General features: G+C 37.6%; 1 protein-coding gene across 2 annotated transcripts in view; it reads right to left on the bottom strand.

The window, feature by feature from the left end:
* Positions 1–2287: 2287 nt before the first annotated feature.
* The window catches only part of LOC308246051 (B-cell receptor-associated protein 29-like), a 43009-nt gene continuing 30307 nt past the window's right edge, over positions 2288–14989 (bottom strand). Inside the window, exons 7-8 of one of the 2 annotated variants that reach the window (XM_080663920.1) lie at positions 6277–6377; positions 2288–4477 (exon numbers count right to left, since the gene is read on the bottom strand). In XM_080663920.1, the coding sequence (XP_080520046.1) occupies positions 4442–4477; positions 6277–6377 (137 nt within the window). In that variant the 3' untranslated portion in view covers positions 2288–4441. The remainder of the gene's footprint in view (positions 4478–6276; positions 6378–14989) is intronic. The other variant, XM_080663921.1, reaches the window with a different exon arrangement.

Raw genomic sequence — 14989 nt, forward strand, 5'->3', positions numbered from 1 at the left:
CAACTTCAAGCATACCAACATTCACATTATGGGGGTGCCAGAGAAGAAAGATATTGAAAACCTTTTTGAAGAAATAACGACAGAAAACTTCCCCTACCTGGTGAAAGAAATAGACTTACAAGTCCAGGAAGTACAGAGAGTCCCAAACAAGAGGAACCCAAAGAAGTACACAATCATATTTAAATGCAAAGGATTAAAGGCAGAGGAAGAATTTTAAAAGCAGCAAGAGAAAAGAAGTTATCTACAAGAGAGCATCCATAAGATTGTCAGCTGATTTCTTAACAGAAACTTTGCTGGCCAGAAGGGAGTGGCAAGAAATATTCAAAGTGATGAGTGGCAAGGACCTACAACCAAGATTACTTTACCCAGCAAAGGGTATCATTTAGAATTGGTCAGATAAAGAGCTTCAAAAACAAGAAAAAGCTAAAGGAGTTCATTACCCCCAAATGAGAATTACATGAAATGTTGAAGGATATTCTTTAAGAAGAGGAAGAGGAAGAAGAAGGAGGAGGAGGTGGAGGAAGAAGAGGAAAAAGGAGGAGGAGGAGTGGGGAGAAGAAAAAATATGAACAATAAAATGGCAATAAATACATATCTATCAATAATTGAATCTAAAAGTCAAAATAAACAAACAAGTAATCTAATTAACAAAATAAACTGATGAGTAAAATAGAACCAGAGGCATGGAAACATGGAATAGATGGATGAATCTCAGAAAGGGGGGGTGAAGGGGACAGGAAGAAATTAACCAAAGATCTTATATGCACATATGCATTAGCTATGGACACAGACAATAGGGTGGTGAAGGCCTGTGGCAGGGCAGGAACTGGGTGGAGGGAGGCAATGAGGGGAAATCGGGGAAATCTGTAATACTCTCCAAATAAAGATTAAAAAAAAATGATGATGGCTTGGTTTGATAGTAGCAGTGGGAATGGAAATAACATTGAAGGACAAAAAGAACTAAAGATAGGAGTGGAGAAAAAGAACTAAGATAGGGTATCTGTTTCCACACATTGTGAAATTCAGTCCACACCATTACCTGTATTTTCCTGCATTACTTTCCTAGTGCTGCTAACAAATTATCACAAACTTGGTGATTTAAAACAACAAATGTATTATCTTATGGTTCTGAAGTCCAGAAGTCTAAATTCAAGTTTCACTGGTGTCCACAGGTTCATTCTCCCTCAGCAGGCGCTAGGGAAGAATCTGTTCTTGCCTCTTCAGCTCTGGCAGCTATGGCACTCCAATCTCTGCCTCCATGCCACAGTGCCATCTCCTCTTCTATATGGTAATTACCTTCCTTTGCATTTAGGTCCCAACCAGATTATCCAGGATAATCTCTCCATCTCAAGATCCTTAGTCAAGTTGTTTACCATATAAAGTTAATATTCACTCTTTTGCCATAGAAGAGAATATTCGCAGGATTAGGACATGGATATCTTTTGGGGGGTTGTTACTCAATTCTACAGTGGTGAAATCACTTTTGGCTATAGAAGGAAAGAGTAATGTTTGCTTAGAGATCAAGGTGGAAAGCAACACTAAGAAGTTAATAGTGCTGTTTAGTAAATTGATTAGAGAAAGAAATGTTAAAGAAAACGGAACCTTTGTTAAGCAGGTTTTCAGGAATACTGGGAAAAATAGGCTGAAAGACAAAAACATTCAGAAGGGCCTCATGGGCTTTAGACATATCATTCTTGATGTTAAAGTCCATGCTTAAAAGGACTACTATCCTTACACATTGCGTAGTGAGCACTCAAAAACAAGGTGTATTACGTGTCAGTAGGGCTGGGCATGGGCTGTTCAGCTGTGGTGGGACATAGATGGGAGGGGTAGTGAGAAGGCAGTGAACAATGGAATGGGAGTGCAGGGCCAGCCTAACCTACAGAAGTAGAGTAAAACAGGAGAGATACATCCAAGTGACTCTGGTTGGGAGGCCCAAGGAGGAAGCAGGGATGTCACTGCAGGCAAGCAGAGACCTAGCACCAGAACAAGCATGGATATTTAATTAGAGATCATGGCAGGCTGGTGACATCAGGATAGTATCATAGGAAATAGTTAAGCTCCAAGCTCTAGAATGGGGGTTCAGGGCAATCTATTTACCAGTACTGGGGCCCAAGTTAAGCAATGGGGGTGACTCTTACCAAATCCTAGAGTACTTGGCTAGAACTTCTTAAATGCACCTTCCTAGAGTCCAGGACCTCAAGGTAGATTTGTAAGTGGGGAGAGAGTGTGACAAAACTTTATGTAATTCTGATAGAAAAGGACAAGAATGGCACTCCTGTGTTTAAATATGTAATACAGCCTTTATGTTCTTTTAAAATATAAAAAAGTCATTACTGACAATAGAAAGAAACAATACGCAGTGTAACCAAATTCGGAATACATGTTTATTTTTCGCTAAATTCCATCATTGGCAAGGAGAACATAACTAAAAAGTATAGTTTCAGGGATAATTTGGTATTGTGGCAAAGTACACATATTCTGAAGCAAAAGTTCCTCGTTCAAAACTTGGATAAATCATGGCAATATTTTGTTCAGCAAATTATAGTTAGTTTGTGTTTTTAAAGACTAGAGTAATATCTGAACACCTGAATTCTATTTCCGATCCTGGCCCTGAATCCATCCAGTATCATGTTACCTTGAGAAAACGGCTCAGAGGTTTGAGGCCTCAGATTACCCATCTGTAAAACTGAAGGTTGAGACTGAAGAGTACTTAAATATACACTTTAAAGTGATCTTGGAAAATCTTTAAATCCTTGTGCTCTTCAAAGAGCACCCAGACTTTCTCTTTGCCATACAGTCCGAACAACTTTGAGAATCACAGTATTATCTTAGTATATAGAGTAATCCTGATCTAAATGTTATTGCTCTCACTTTGAGGAAATGGAAGTCTAGAGGGTTAAAAAATTTGTTCAGATCACATGGCTAAATTATTGTGAGGCTGGGATTAGATTTAAATTCTGCCAATCCTAAAGGTGTCTATTTTCTAATTTTCTCTATGTTACTCTGTATTAGATTTGATTTCTGTATAGCAGGCCAAAATCACACTCACTCACTAGGTATTACCCATGTAGCTCTAACTTGGATATTTTTCAGTTGATACTTGGAGGTCTGTCTTGTTTCAGCACTCCCTCCCTCTTCTTATTTATGGTGCTGTCAGTCCAGATGGTCTAGCTCCCATTTCTTACTCCTGTTAAATGTCTCCTATGTGTCTGTTTTCTAGCAGTAACTCTTGACTTTTATCTGAAAAAAAAAAGTCTTACATACTTGCTCATTTCATCCATTTTACAATGAAAAAAATTAAATGTGTGAAGTTGACGCTAAAAGGATAATAAACAACAAAGGATAAAACACATGTGAAGAAAATAAAAACTCTAGTAATTATTTTCCATTTTCTTTTATATTTAGGTTTTTATGAGACAAGGAAGATAATTTCCATGTCTAAACACTGGGAACAACCTAAATCATATTAATGCTATAATCATTATCATTTTCTAAAGGAAATGCTAAATGAATATTTGAATGGAAAAATAGTATTTAATATTTAGCTTTCAGATTACATAAACATCTCAGAGGAACTATGATACCAGTGTATGTATATTGGAGGTAATATTTGTATTACAATTATATAATTCTCACAGCAATGGGAAATACTTGCTCTCTGAGTCAAGAATTCCAAATTGTTGCAAAATAATTTTAGTTCAGTGCTGTGACAGTTGTGCAAATAGATGTAAACTCCACTGCTAGATAGACTTCAAAAAGGTTGACCACTTACTAATTACATGTCATTGACACAAATGACAACAAAAACAGTCCAACAGGTGGACAGTAACAAAAATATAATTATTAAAACAGTTTTCGTATGAGAGTAAACCATACTATGTGTCATCAGGCTTTAAGGTCACTGTTTTTATTTTTTGCTCTGACTCTTCCCTATTAATATAGTGGCAAATTCTGATCATTTATCCTTATTTAATCTCCCCATGAACAAATTTGCTGATAAGGGATACTATATTTTAAATACACAATCATTATTATCATCTGATTAAATAGATTATTATTAGTAGAAACTCATCAAAGCTTTTAAAGGCTATTAATGGTTTCATGCAACTTAAAAATCTAATTCTGGAAGTAACTGGCTAATGAATTTTTCTTTCTATTGGTAAACAGCCACCATACACCACTGTTACTATGAATATCTAAATGTTTTTAACATGCTTATATTTTACTTAAGAGCCAGAATATAGACTTTACAATATATGTGAAACATCTTCAAATATTGTGATAATGCCATTATAATAACAGCTTATGTATGGCATTTTTAAAAATATTGGCCAGTTATAGTACATTTTTCTGAACTGAATTTTATATTTCTGAGAGACTAATGTGATAGCAAATTTGTCATCCTGACATGGTATGCCATGATCTTCTTTCTTACAGTTCACAGGCTTTTCTTGCTGTCTTTTGGTAAATGATCCTGCAAGAAAAAATGGACTTAAGTAGTTAAAGCAAAGAGTGAAAACAGATTCATAGATAAGAAATGGACTTAAAAAAATTCTCTTTTCTGTGTATAGTTATTAATTATAAGAGTAATCAACAGTGAAATATAGATTAAGAAGATCTCAAATTATAAAAACTACAAAATTGGTGGGTTTTACTAGAAAAGATGTCTAGAGGGGAAAATAAAACTCTTGATAAGTTCTTTTTATCCCCCTGCCTTAATCTATTTTGCTTTAGCTTCACAGTTATATCAGGAAAACAAAATTTCCATTCCCCTTTGGCAGAGAAAGAATGAAGGGAACCACAAAACCCAGATGGGGTGGCCTTTTTTGTTGTTCTTCAGATATTTGCTAAATAGAACTAGCTTCTCAAATTATACTCTTTACTGATCATGTTAAAGGATGACTATAACGTATCATTTAAAATTGGAAGAAAATGGGGTAGAATTAATCTTAAGAGATCTTGCTCCAAGAAGGTACAAGTCTACCCTGAGGGAAAAATTTCATAAAATGGAGTTGTAGTGTTATTGCTTGTACACAGGAAGTTTATCAAAAGTTTATTCAGGCTGAGTGTTGATGCTTTCAGAATAACTTTAATAACATTAACTTTAAGCAACCAATCAGAAGACAGGATTAGAGAAGACAGGTTACATACACTGAGTGGCCAGATTATTATGATCTATGAAAGCATAATAATCTGGCCACTCAGTGTATATCCTATATAATAAAAGGTTAATATGCAAATTGTCCCCTCGACCAGCAGGCAGGCCAGCCAACCTCGCATGTCCCCTCTCTCTGGCCAGACCTCACCCATGCACAAATTCATGCACTGAACCTCTAATACACACACACACACACACACACACACACACACACACTGAGTGGCCAGATTATTATGCGTTCAGAGATCACACACACACACACACACACACACACACACACACACACACACTGAGTGGCCAGATTATTATGCATTCAGAGATCATAATAATCTGGCCACGCAGTGTATATCTTACCACTTTAGACAAAAATCACAGCTTGAATGGAGCTGTTATTCTGGACAAGTCCCTTAAGTAAAGGGTGATTTTCCAAAGTGAAAGTTACAAACTGGCAGGTGCTCATGCTTTTGTACTGCCAATGACCCTAAGGTTAGTTCTGTTTTTTTCTTTTCTAAAAGAGCACAAGTGCAAACAAGGAAAGGCAAAACTACATATTTTGAAGGGACTGTTTTCTAATATTTATTTAGTAACTGTAACAGGAAGGAGACCAGATGGGGAAATCCAAATGGGTTTAAAAGCTGCAAAGTGGGATTTGTTTATGGTAAGGAAATCAGCTTTCCCCTCTCCCACCTTTGTTTCCTTAATATTTTATAGTCCCTTATTTTCTGATTATTTTATTTAAAGTAAATCAACTACGTAAAATTGAGAAAGTTAAGTTTCCCGAAGAACTTTAGGATATAATGCAATTTTTAAGGTTGGTTTGACAACAGAAGTGAAATCCATAAAGGACAATTAGATATAGCTTTTTACTGTAGATGGTCTACAACAATTTTTTGATTCTCAAGTAGGATTTGGAAGGTGAATATGATTATCTTGTATTTTCATGCAATGTCCTAATCTTCACCCTCTAGGTAAATTCTGGGTTCCTTAATCACTTAAAAACCGTGATTAAGTGCAACCAACTTGATTTGGGAAGGGCAAATAATACAAATAGTTGACTTACTAGTAATTAATTACAATTTCAAAAAATTTAAGCCTATAACATGGATGTCACCCACCTGAAGTTCTGAGTGTTCTTTTAGGAGTAGGTCATATTCTTTTGAAAGACTCTCTGATTGCATCTTTATTGCCATCATGTCATTTTGTGCCTTTGAAAGAGCTAGAAAACATTGAATAGAATTAAAAATTTTTATTTTAAAGTAATTTCAAATTTACAAAAAATTTGCAAGACTTGAATAGAGGACTCCTTTGTAGCCTTTATGCAAATTCACCAACTCTTAATGATGTAGCACATTTGTTATTGTATTCTTCCTCTCCACACACACACACAGTTATTTTCTTGAACCATTTGAGAATAAGTTACAGGCATCATGCCCCTTTACTCCTTAATACTTCACAGTGTATTTCCTAAAAACAAAGGTATTCTCTAACATAATCATAGTATAGTTACCAAATTTAGGAAATTTAACATCAATACTTTTTCTAATCTACTATTCATATCCCAATCATAGCAAATGTCCCAATTATTTCCTTTTTATTATTATTTTTTCACCTCCAGTTCAGGATCCAGTTATAGATCAACTTTTGCATTAAGTTGTCATATCTGTAGTTTCCTTTAATCTGGAAGAGTTCTCCAATCTTTTTAAAAAATATGTTTTTATTAATTTCAGAGAGGATGGAGAGGGAGAAAGAGATCGAAACATCAATAATGAGAATCATTGATAGGCTGCCTCCTGCACGCCCTCTACCAGGAATTGAGCAAGCTGGGCATGTGCCCTACTAGGAATTGAACGGTGACCTCCTGGTTCATTGGCTGACCCTCAATAACTGAGTCAGACTGGCCCGGCTAGTTCTTCAGTCTTGCCTGCCCTTTTCTCCCTCATCTTTTGTGACACTGAAATTTTAAAAAATGCAGGTCACTTTAAAAATAGAATGTTTTTCATTTTGGTTTTGTCTGATATTTCTTCTTGATTAAATTCAGCTTATGCCTCCCACTTACATACAAATATCTATATATGTATAAAAGCCTAAGGGACCTAATGACTGGTCGCTATGATGCACACTGACCACCAGGGGGCAGACGCTCAACACAGGAGCTGCCCCCTGGTGGTCAGTGCACTCCCACAGCCAACCTCCCACAGCCCCTCCCCCCAGCCGGCCAGCCTCCCGCGGCACCCATAGCCCTGATAGATTGCTGGCCAGGTCGAGGGACCCCACCCATGCACGAATTTGTGCACTGGGCCTCTAGTTTATTTCATATTTGTGATATTGAATGTCTTTCAAGGTATCATATCCAGAGGCCCATCAGCCTCTCAATAGCTTTCCATTTTATAATTATTTTCCTCCTTATAACTTAGAAGCAAGCAGTATGTGACAATTAAATGATGTAAGCATCCTATTCCTTGATAAACTTTGCCCTTATTTTTAGCATCCCCTGATAATTCTTGCCTAAACCAATCTTTATCATTATGGTTGTGATATGGTGATTTTCCAGCTTCACCAATCCATCCACATTTATCAGTAAGCATTCTACTATAAGGAAGAGCCTTCCTTTCTTTTTGGGGGGCTATTTTTAAAAATATATATTTTTATTGATTTCAGAGAGGAAAAGAGAGCTAGAAACATCAATGATGAGAGAGAATCATTTATCAGCTGCCTCCTGCATGCCCCCACTGGAGATTAAGCCCATGCCCTGACCAGGAATTAAACTGTGACCTCCTGGTTCATAGATCAACGCTCAACCACTGAACCATGCTGGCCGGGCTAGGGTAAGAGTTTGAGGAAAGAAAGTGGAATTTATAAATTTAAAAGGCACTTTTTGGGGACAATAAATGAAATTATAGATCCTATTTATAAACAATCTGGTTGCTTTTCCTTTTGAGAAGTCATCACATGGGCATTTTTGTATATAAATATATGTCACTATCAACTAAAGTGCCTTTTGTATCAGTACTCTCTAAACAATGTTATTGAATTAAACTTTCTGTACTGTTCTATATCTGCATTGTCCAATAAACGTTCTACATCTGTGTTGTCCAATATGGTAGCCACTAGCTACATGGGACTACTAAGTACTTTAAATGTGGCTGTTGCAATTGAAGGACTGAATCTTAAATTTTATTTACTTTTAATTAATTTAAAGTTTGATTAAAATAGCACAGCTTTACAATTTCTTCTACATTACTTCTATAGATCTACAAGTCTAAATTAGATATTATAGATTGAATTTGACAAGTTCAATGTGTCACTTGGTAAAGGTATGGGTTAGGCATGGAAGAAAGACTTTTAATAGTGGTTAGATTTCGCTGGAACCACAGCCACAACATAAAGATTTATACATTCATTTTTAATTTGGGTTCTACAGGGCATTTCCTAGAGGATATATGAAAATGCGAAACATGTTGTTCTCTTCAGGACCTTACTAAAAATGTTTAAGAGCCTAGATTTCTGGCATATAAAAAGCTAAGAAGATTCTACACCCAATAATGTCTGACTAGCCTATAAAGGTGGTTTTAAAAATACTGGTCAGGAGCTTGTATTAAACAGAGGTTGATCTTAATGTTAAAAATGATTTACATTTAAATTACTGGCATGAATAAATTACTTAGGAAATATCATAAATCTTAGCTATCAACTCATTAGTTCCTTATTAAAAGATACCATTTTCCCATGAATTGTTAGGTGAGAGAATGAGTCGGGTGGTCTTATGAATCTGTAAAAGCAGCAAGAGTTTTAATTATAAATGGGTGTTTTATATTGTCAAATACTTTTTCTGCATCAACTGATATGATTTTTATCCTTTGTTTTGTTAATGTGGTATATCACACTGGTCAATTTGCATATGCTGAACCATCCTTGTGCCCCTAGAATGAACACCACTTGATCCTGATGTATTATCTCTTTAATGTATTGTTGTATTCAGCTTGCTAATATTCATTTATGAATAAAACACTCAATAAATGGGTATAGAAGAAAAGTACCTCAACATAATAAAGGGCATATATGACAAACCCTCAGCTAATATCATACTCAATAGTAAAAAACTGAAAGCTTTTCCTTTCAAATCAGGAACAAGACCAGGATACCCACTCTCGCCACTGTTATTCAACATAGTATTGGAAGTCCTAGCCAGAGCAATCAGGCAAGAGAAAGAAATAAAAGGCATTCAAATTGGGGATGAAGAAATAAAATTGTCAATTTTTGCAGACAACGTAACTCTAAATAGAAAACCCTAAAACTCCACCAAAAACCTATTAGAAACAGTAAATAAACATAGTAAAGTTGCAAATTACAAAATCAATGTACAAAAATCAACTGCATTCCTGTATCCTAACAGTGAAATTTCAGAAAAAGAATTTTTTCTGAAATTGTTTTTTGGAAGACAACAAAAAAAACAATTCCTTTTGCAAAAGAATAAAATACTTAGAAATAAATTTAACAAAGGATGTGAAGAACTTATACACTGAAAACTGTAAGACATAAAGATATAGAAAGACATTCCATGTTCACGGATTGGAAGAATCAACATAGTTAAAATGGGCATATTACCAAAGCAATATACAGATTTAATGCAATCCCCATAAAAACCCCAATGGCATTTTTTTTTAAAGAAATAGAAGAAGAAATCATCAGATTTGTATAGAATCACAAAAGACCCCAAATAGCAAATGAATCCTGAGAAAAAAGAAAGAAGCTGGAGGTAGCAAACTCTCTGATTTCAAATTATACTACAGAGCAAGCACAATCAAAACAGCATGGTACTGGCATGAAAACACACACAGATTAACAGAACAGAATTGAGAGCCCAGAAATAAACCTACATGTTTATGGGCAAGAAAAATTTTTTTACAAAGGAGCCAAAAACATACAAGAGAGAAGAGAAAGCCTCTTCAATAAACAATGCTGGGTAAATTGGAAAGCCACATGTAAAAGAATGAAACTAGACTGCTGTTTGTCACCATACACAAAAATTAACTCAAAATGGATCAAAGAGCTAAACATAAGACCTAAAACAATTGCATAGAAGAAAACATAGGTAGCAAACTTATGGATCTTGGTCTTAAGAAGGACTTTATGAATTTAACCTCAAAGGCCAGGGAAGTAAAAGCAAAAATAAATGAATAGCACTATATCATACTAAAAGACTTCTGCACAACAAAAGAAACTCAACAAACAGCCCAACTGAAAAATGGGCAGAGGACCTGAACAGACACTTCTTCCAAGAAGACATACAAATAGCCAACAGATATATGAAAAGATGCTCAATTTCCCTATCTATTAGAGAAATGCAAATCAAAATTACAATGAGGTACCACCTCATACCAGTTAGAATGGCTGTTATCAACAAAACAAGTAGTAACAAGTGTTGAAGAGGTTGTGGAGAAAAAGGAACCCTCATTCACTGCTGGTGGGAATGTAGACTGGTACAACCACTAAGGAAAACAGTATGGAGGTTCCTCCAAAAAGTTAGAATAGAGTTATCATATAACCTAGTAAATCCTTCCATGATTATCAACCCCCAATGAGAGAGAGTGAGAGAGAGAGAGAGAGAGAGAGAGAGAGAGAGAGAGAGAGAAACATTGATTTGTTGTTCCATTTAGTTGTTCACTCATTAGTTTCTTCCTGTATGAGCCCTGACCAGGGATCGAACCTAAAACCTTGGCATATCAGGACGATGCTCTAACCAAATGAGCTACTAAGTCTGAGCCATCACCCCCAAAATTTGAAAATTTTTATTTGCAAAGATATATGCACCCCTATGTTCATTGCAGCATTATTCATAATAACCAAGACATGGAAACAATGGAAGTATACTTCGATGGTTGATTGGATAAAGATATATTATATATATACAATGGAATACTACTCAGCCATAAGAAAAGATGAAATACTGCCATTTGTGATAAGGATGGATGTTGAGAATATTTTGCTAAGTGTAATATGGGAGACAGAAAAAGTCAAGAACCATATAATTTCACTTATATGTGGGATATAAAACTGAAAACAATAAATGAACAAAATAGACATATAAACACGCACAGACACAAACAACAGTATGGTGATTATCACAAGGAAGGGGGCGGGGAAGTGGCAGAGAGGGTCAAAGATACGGTGACGGAAGGAGAATTGAGATTGGGTGGTAAACAATGCAATGTACAGATGATGTACACTTGAACCCCATATTTTATTAACCAACATCACCCCAATAAATTTAATTTTTTAAAAAGCTAGAGAACCTCTTGTACTGCTTATTCAGAATTGTTTTTCTGATCACTTCTAGAATGAATCTATAATGAAACAACTATAGAATAATCCTGTTTTTGGGGCACTTATCAAGACAAGGTATAAACTGTGTTTATTTTGTTATGTATTTCAGTGAATATTAAGAAACCTAACGATAACTATCTTATTGAACATACTCCAATAAGAAAAGACTGTTATTGCCTAGGAGCATTTTGGATTGCTTTCCAGTCCTTTATCTATTTCTCTTTTTACAAGAATTACAATATCCTGTTTTGTATGCCTTCTATCTCCTTCTGGAACTGCCTTTGTGACTAAGGGATTATATAAACTTGTTATCTGACATTTTAACATGCTTGTTTTATTCTGAACCATATTATTTTGGAAACAGCATATATAGGAAAGACATTATTAGACAAGGAGGCTTGAGGTGATACATCAAACTCACTTTCAATTTTCTCATCTTCAAATATGAGTTGCTATCACTTGACAGTGGCTTTATGGAAACGCTGAGATATTTCATAACAACACTGGCCAGATTCAAATAAAAACTAGGTTATGTTCTAGTCACTTTTGGGGGCACATGCATCATTTATTAATATAGAGAGTAACCCCAACTAATGTTATAGTGACACACAGTATGCCAAAATGTTTGTGTACAATGACATGCAAGCAGACCAAAAATATTTGTGGTTTTCGAAGTGCCAAACTTACATTAATGGAGCTATTTGCACAGTGGGAGGAGTGGGTTAAACTAACACACTGTGTAAATGTATTGTGTCACTATAATTTCTACCTGAGATAACAGACTCTACTGGCTAAGCTTTGCCAGGAAATGGAAAATATTTTGAAGGCATTGGCATGACAGCTAAAGTTGGCTGTGGTGAGAGAGAAACCAAGATGGCGGCATAGGTAAGCACCTAAACTGCTGCCTCGCACAACAATTTCAAAACTACAACTAAAAGACAGAACGGACACCATCCAGAACCACAGGAAAGCTGGCTGAGTGAAAATTCTACAACTAGAAGGAAAGAGAAAAGCTCACAGAGAATTGGAGGTACGGCAAAGGGTCTTTGTGCGTGCAGAGAGAAAGGGCAGCTGAGAGCCTGGCTGACTTTCTCTGGCAGAAGGGAGAAGGAAGCCCCCGACTGCACTGAACCCCAGTTCTGACTGCACTGAACCCCAGTCCCGGGTGAAACCCCGTGGACCCAGGCTCATACAGGGGGCGTCTGGACTGTCAGGTAGAGAGAAAGGCATCCGGAGACTCGGAGACCCGGGGGAGACCCGGGGGAGCCCCGGTGGGGAGGGGTCTGGAGACGCACGTGCCAGTGTGCACAAAGGCTGCGGAGGTTGCCACAGGCTTTCCCTAGCAGAAGGGAGTCGGAAGCACCTGACTGCACTGAACACCAGTTCCAGGCGAGCCCCTGGGGATCCACGCTCTTACTGGGGGGAATCTGGACTCTCGGGCGGAGACTTGGGAGCCGGGGAAGGCAGAGGTATGAAGGCGCGCGCGTGCCAGTGCACACAAAGGCTGCAGAGGTTGCCACAGGCTTTCCCTAGTGGAAGGGAGTCAGAAGCTCCTGACTGCACTGAGCCCCAGTTCTGACTGCACTGAACCCCAGTTCCAGGCGAGCCCCTGGGGACCCACGCTCTTGTGGGAGGAATCTGGACTCTCGGGCGGAGACTTGGGAGCCGGGGAAGGCAGAGGTCTGCACGTGCGCACAAGGGCAAGGCTGACTGGAAGCCAAGACTGTCTGCTCTGCCCTGAGATTCCACCCCATCCAAACTGAGCACAGAGGCTATTGCAATTTGGCAAGTCTAATCCTATAAGGCTGTCTCCAGCACCGAACTTCTCCCAGCATAGACACAGCTGATCCTTACAGCCAACTGGCCTGGAGGTCAATTTCTCCCAGTATACCAACAACAATCAAGACTTAACTACAACAAGGCTGTACACACAGTCCACAAAGGGGTGCACCAAGAGTGTCCAACTCAGGTTAACTGGGAAGGCCGACCCACTGGGCCATATAGGAAACCTAGCACACAAATCTACCCTACCAACTCAGGGAAGCAGTGAAAATGTGGCGTCAAAGAAACAGATCACAAATGAAAGAAATGGAGGAAAACAAATGACTGGATATAGAATTCAAAACCACGGTTATAAGGCTTTTCAAGAATATCCTAGAAAAGGCCGATAAATATAATGAGACCCTTGAAGATATGAAAAAGGACCAACTAGAAATTAAACATACACTGACTGAAATAAAAAATATTATACAGAGACCCAACAACAGACTAGAGCAGCCTTGGGCAAACTATGGCCCGCGGGCCAGATCCGGCTGTTCTATCCGGTTCTCTTGCTCTCCCCTCCGCTCCTTTACTTTGAATTTATATTAGTTCACACAAACACTCCATCCATGCTTTTGTTCCGGCCCTCTGGTCCAGTTTAAGAACCCATTGTGGCCCTCGAGTCAAAAAGTTTGCCCACCCCTGGACTAGAGGAACACAAGAATCAAGTCAAAGAATTGAAATACAAAGAAGCAAAAAACACTAAACCGAAAAAGCAAAAAGAAAAAAAAATCCAAAAAGTTGAAGATAGTGTAAGAAGCCTCTGGGACAACTTCAAGCATACCAACATCAGAATTATGGGGGTGCCAGAAGAAGAGAGAGAGCAAGATACTGAAAACCTATTTGAAGAAATAATCACCGAAAACTTCCCCCACCTGGTGAAAGAAATAGACTTGCAAGTCCAGGAAGCGCACAGAACCCCAAACAAAAGGAATCCAAAGAGGACCACACCAAGACACATCATAATTAAAATGCCAAGAGCAAAAGACAAAGAGAGAATCTTAAAAGCAGCAAGAGAAAAACAGTTAATTACCTACAAGGGAGCACCCATACGATTGTCAGCTGATTTCTCAACAGAAACTATGCAGGCCAGACGGGAGTGGCAAGAAATTTTCAAAGTGATGAATAGCAAGAACCTACAACCAAGATTACTCTACCCAGCAAAGCTATCATTCAGAATTGAAGGGCAGATAAAGAGCTTCACAGATAAGAAAAAGGTAAAGGAGTTCATCACCGCCAAACCAGTATTATATGAAATGCTGAAAGGTATTCTTAAAGAAGAGGAAGAAGAAAAAAGTAAAGATAAAAATTATGAACAACAAATACCTATCTATCAACAAGTGAATCTAAAAATCAAGTGAATTAAAAACCTGAGGAACAGAATAATCTGGTGAATATAATAGAATCAGGGGCATAGAAAGGGAGTGGACTAATAATTCTCAGGGGGAAAGGGGTATGGGGGTGTTCAGGAAGAGACTGGACAAAAATCATACACCTATGGATGAGGACAGTTGTGGGGAGGTAAGGGCAGAAGGTGGGGTGGGAACCGGGTGGAGGGGAGCTATGGGGCGAAAAAGGAGAAACAACTGTAATAATCTGAATAAAGATTTATTTAAAAAAAAAAAGTTGGCTGTGGTACAAGAGCTGTAAGGACTGTGCCAGAGGAAACATCCTATCTAATAA

This window comes from Plecotus auritus (assembly GCF_963455305.1).
Source record: "Plecotus auritus genome assembly, chromosome: 4".
Lineage (NCBI taxonomy): Eukaryota > Metazoa > Chordata > Mammalia > Chiroptera > Vespertilionidae > Plecotus > Plecotus auritus.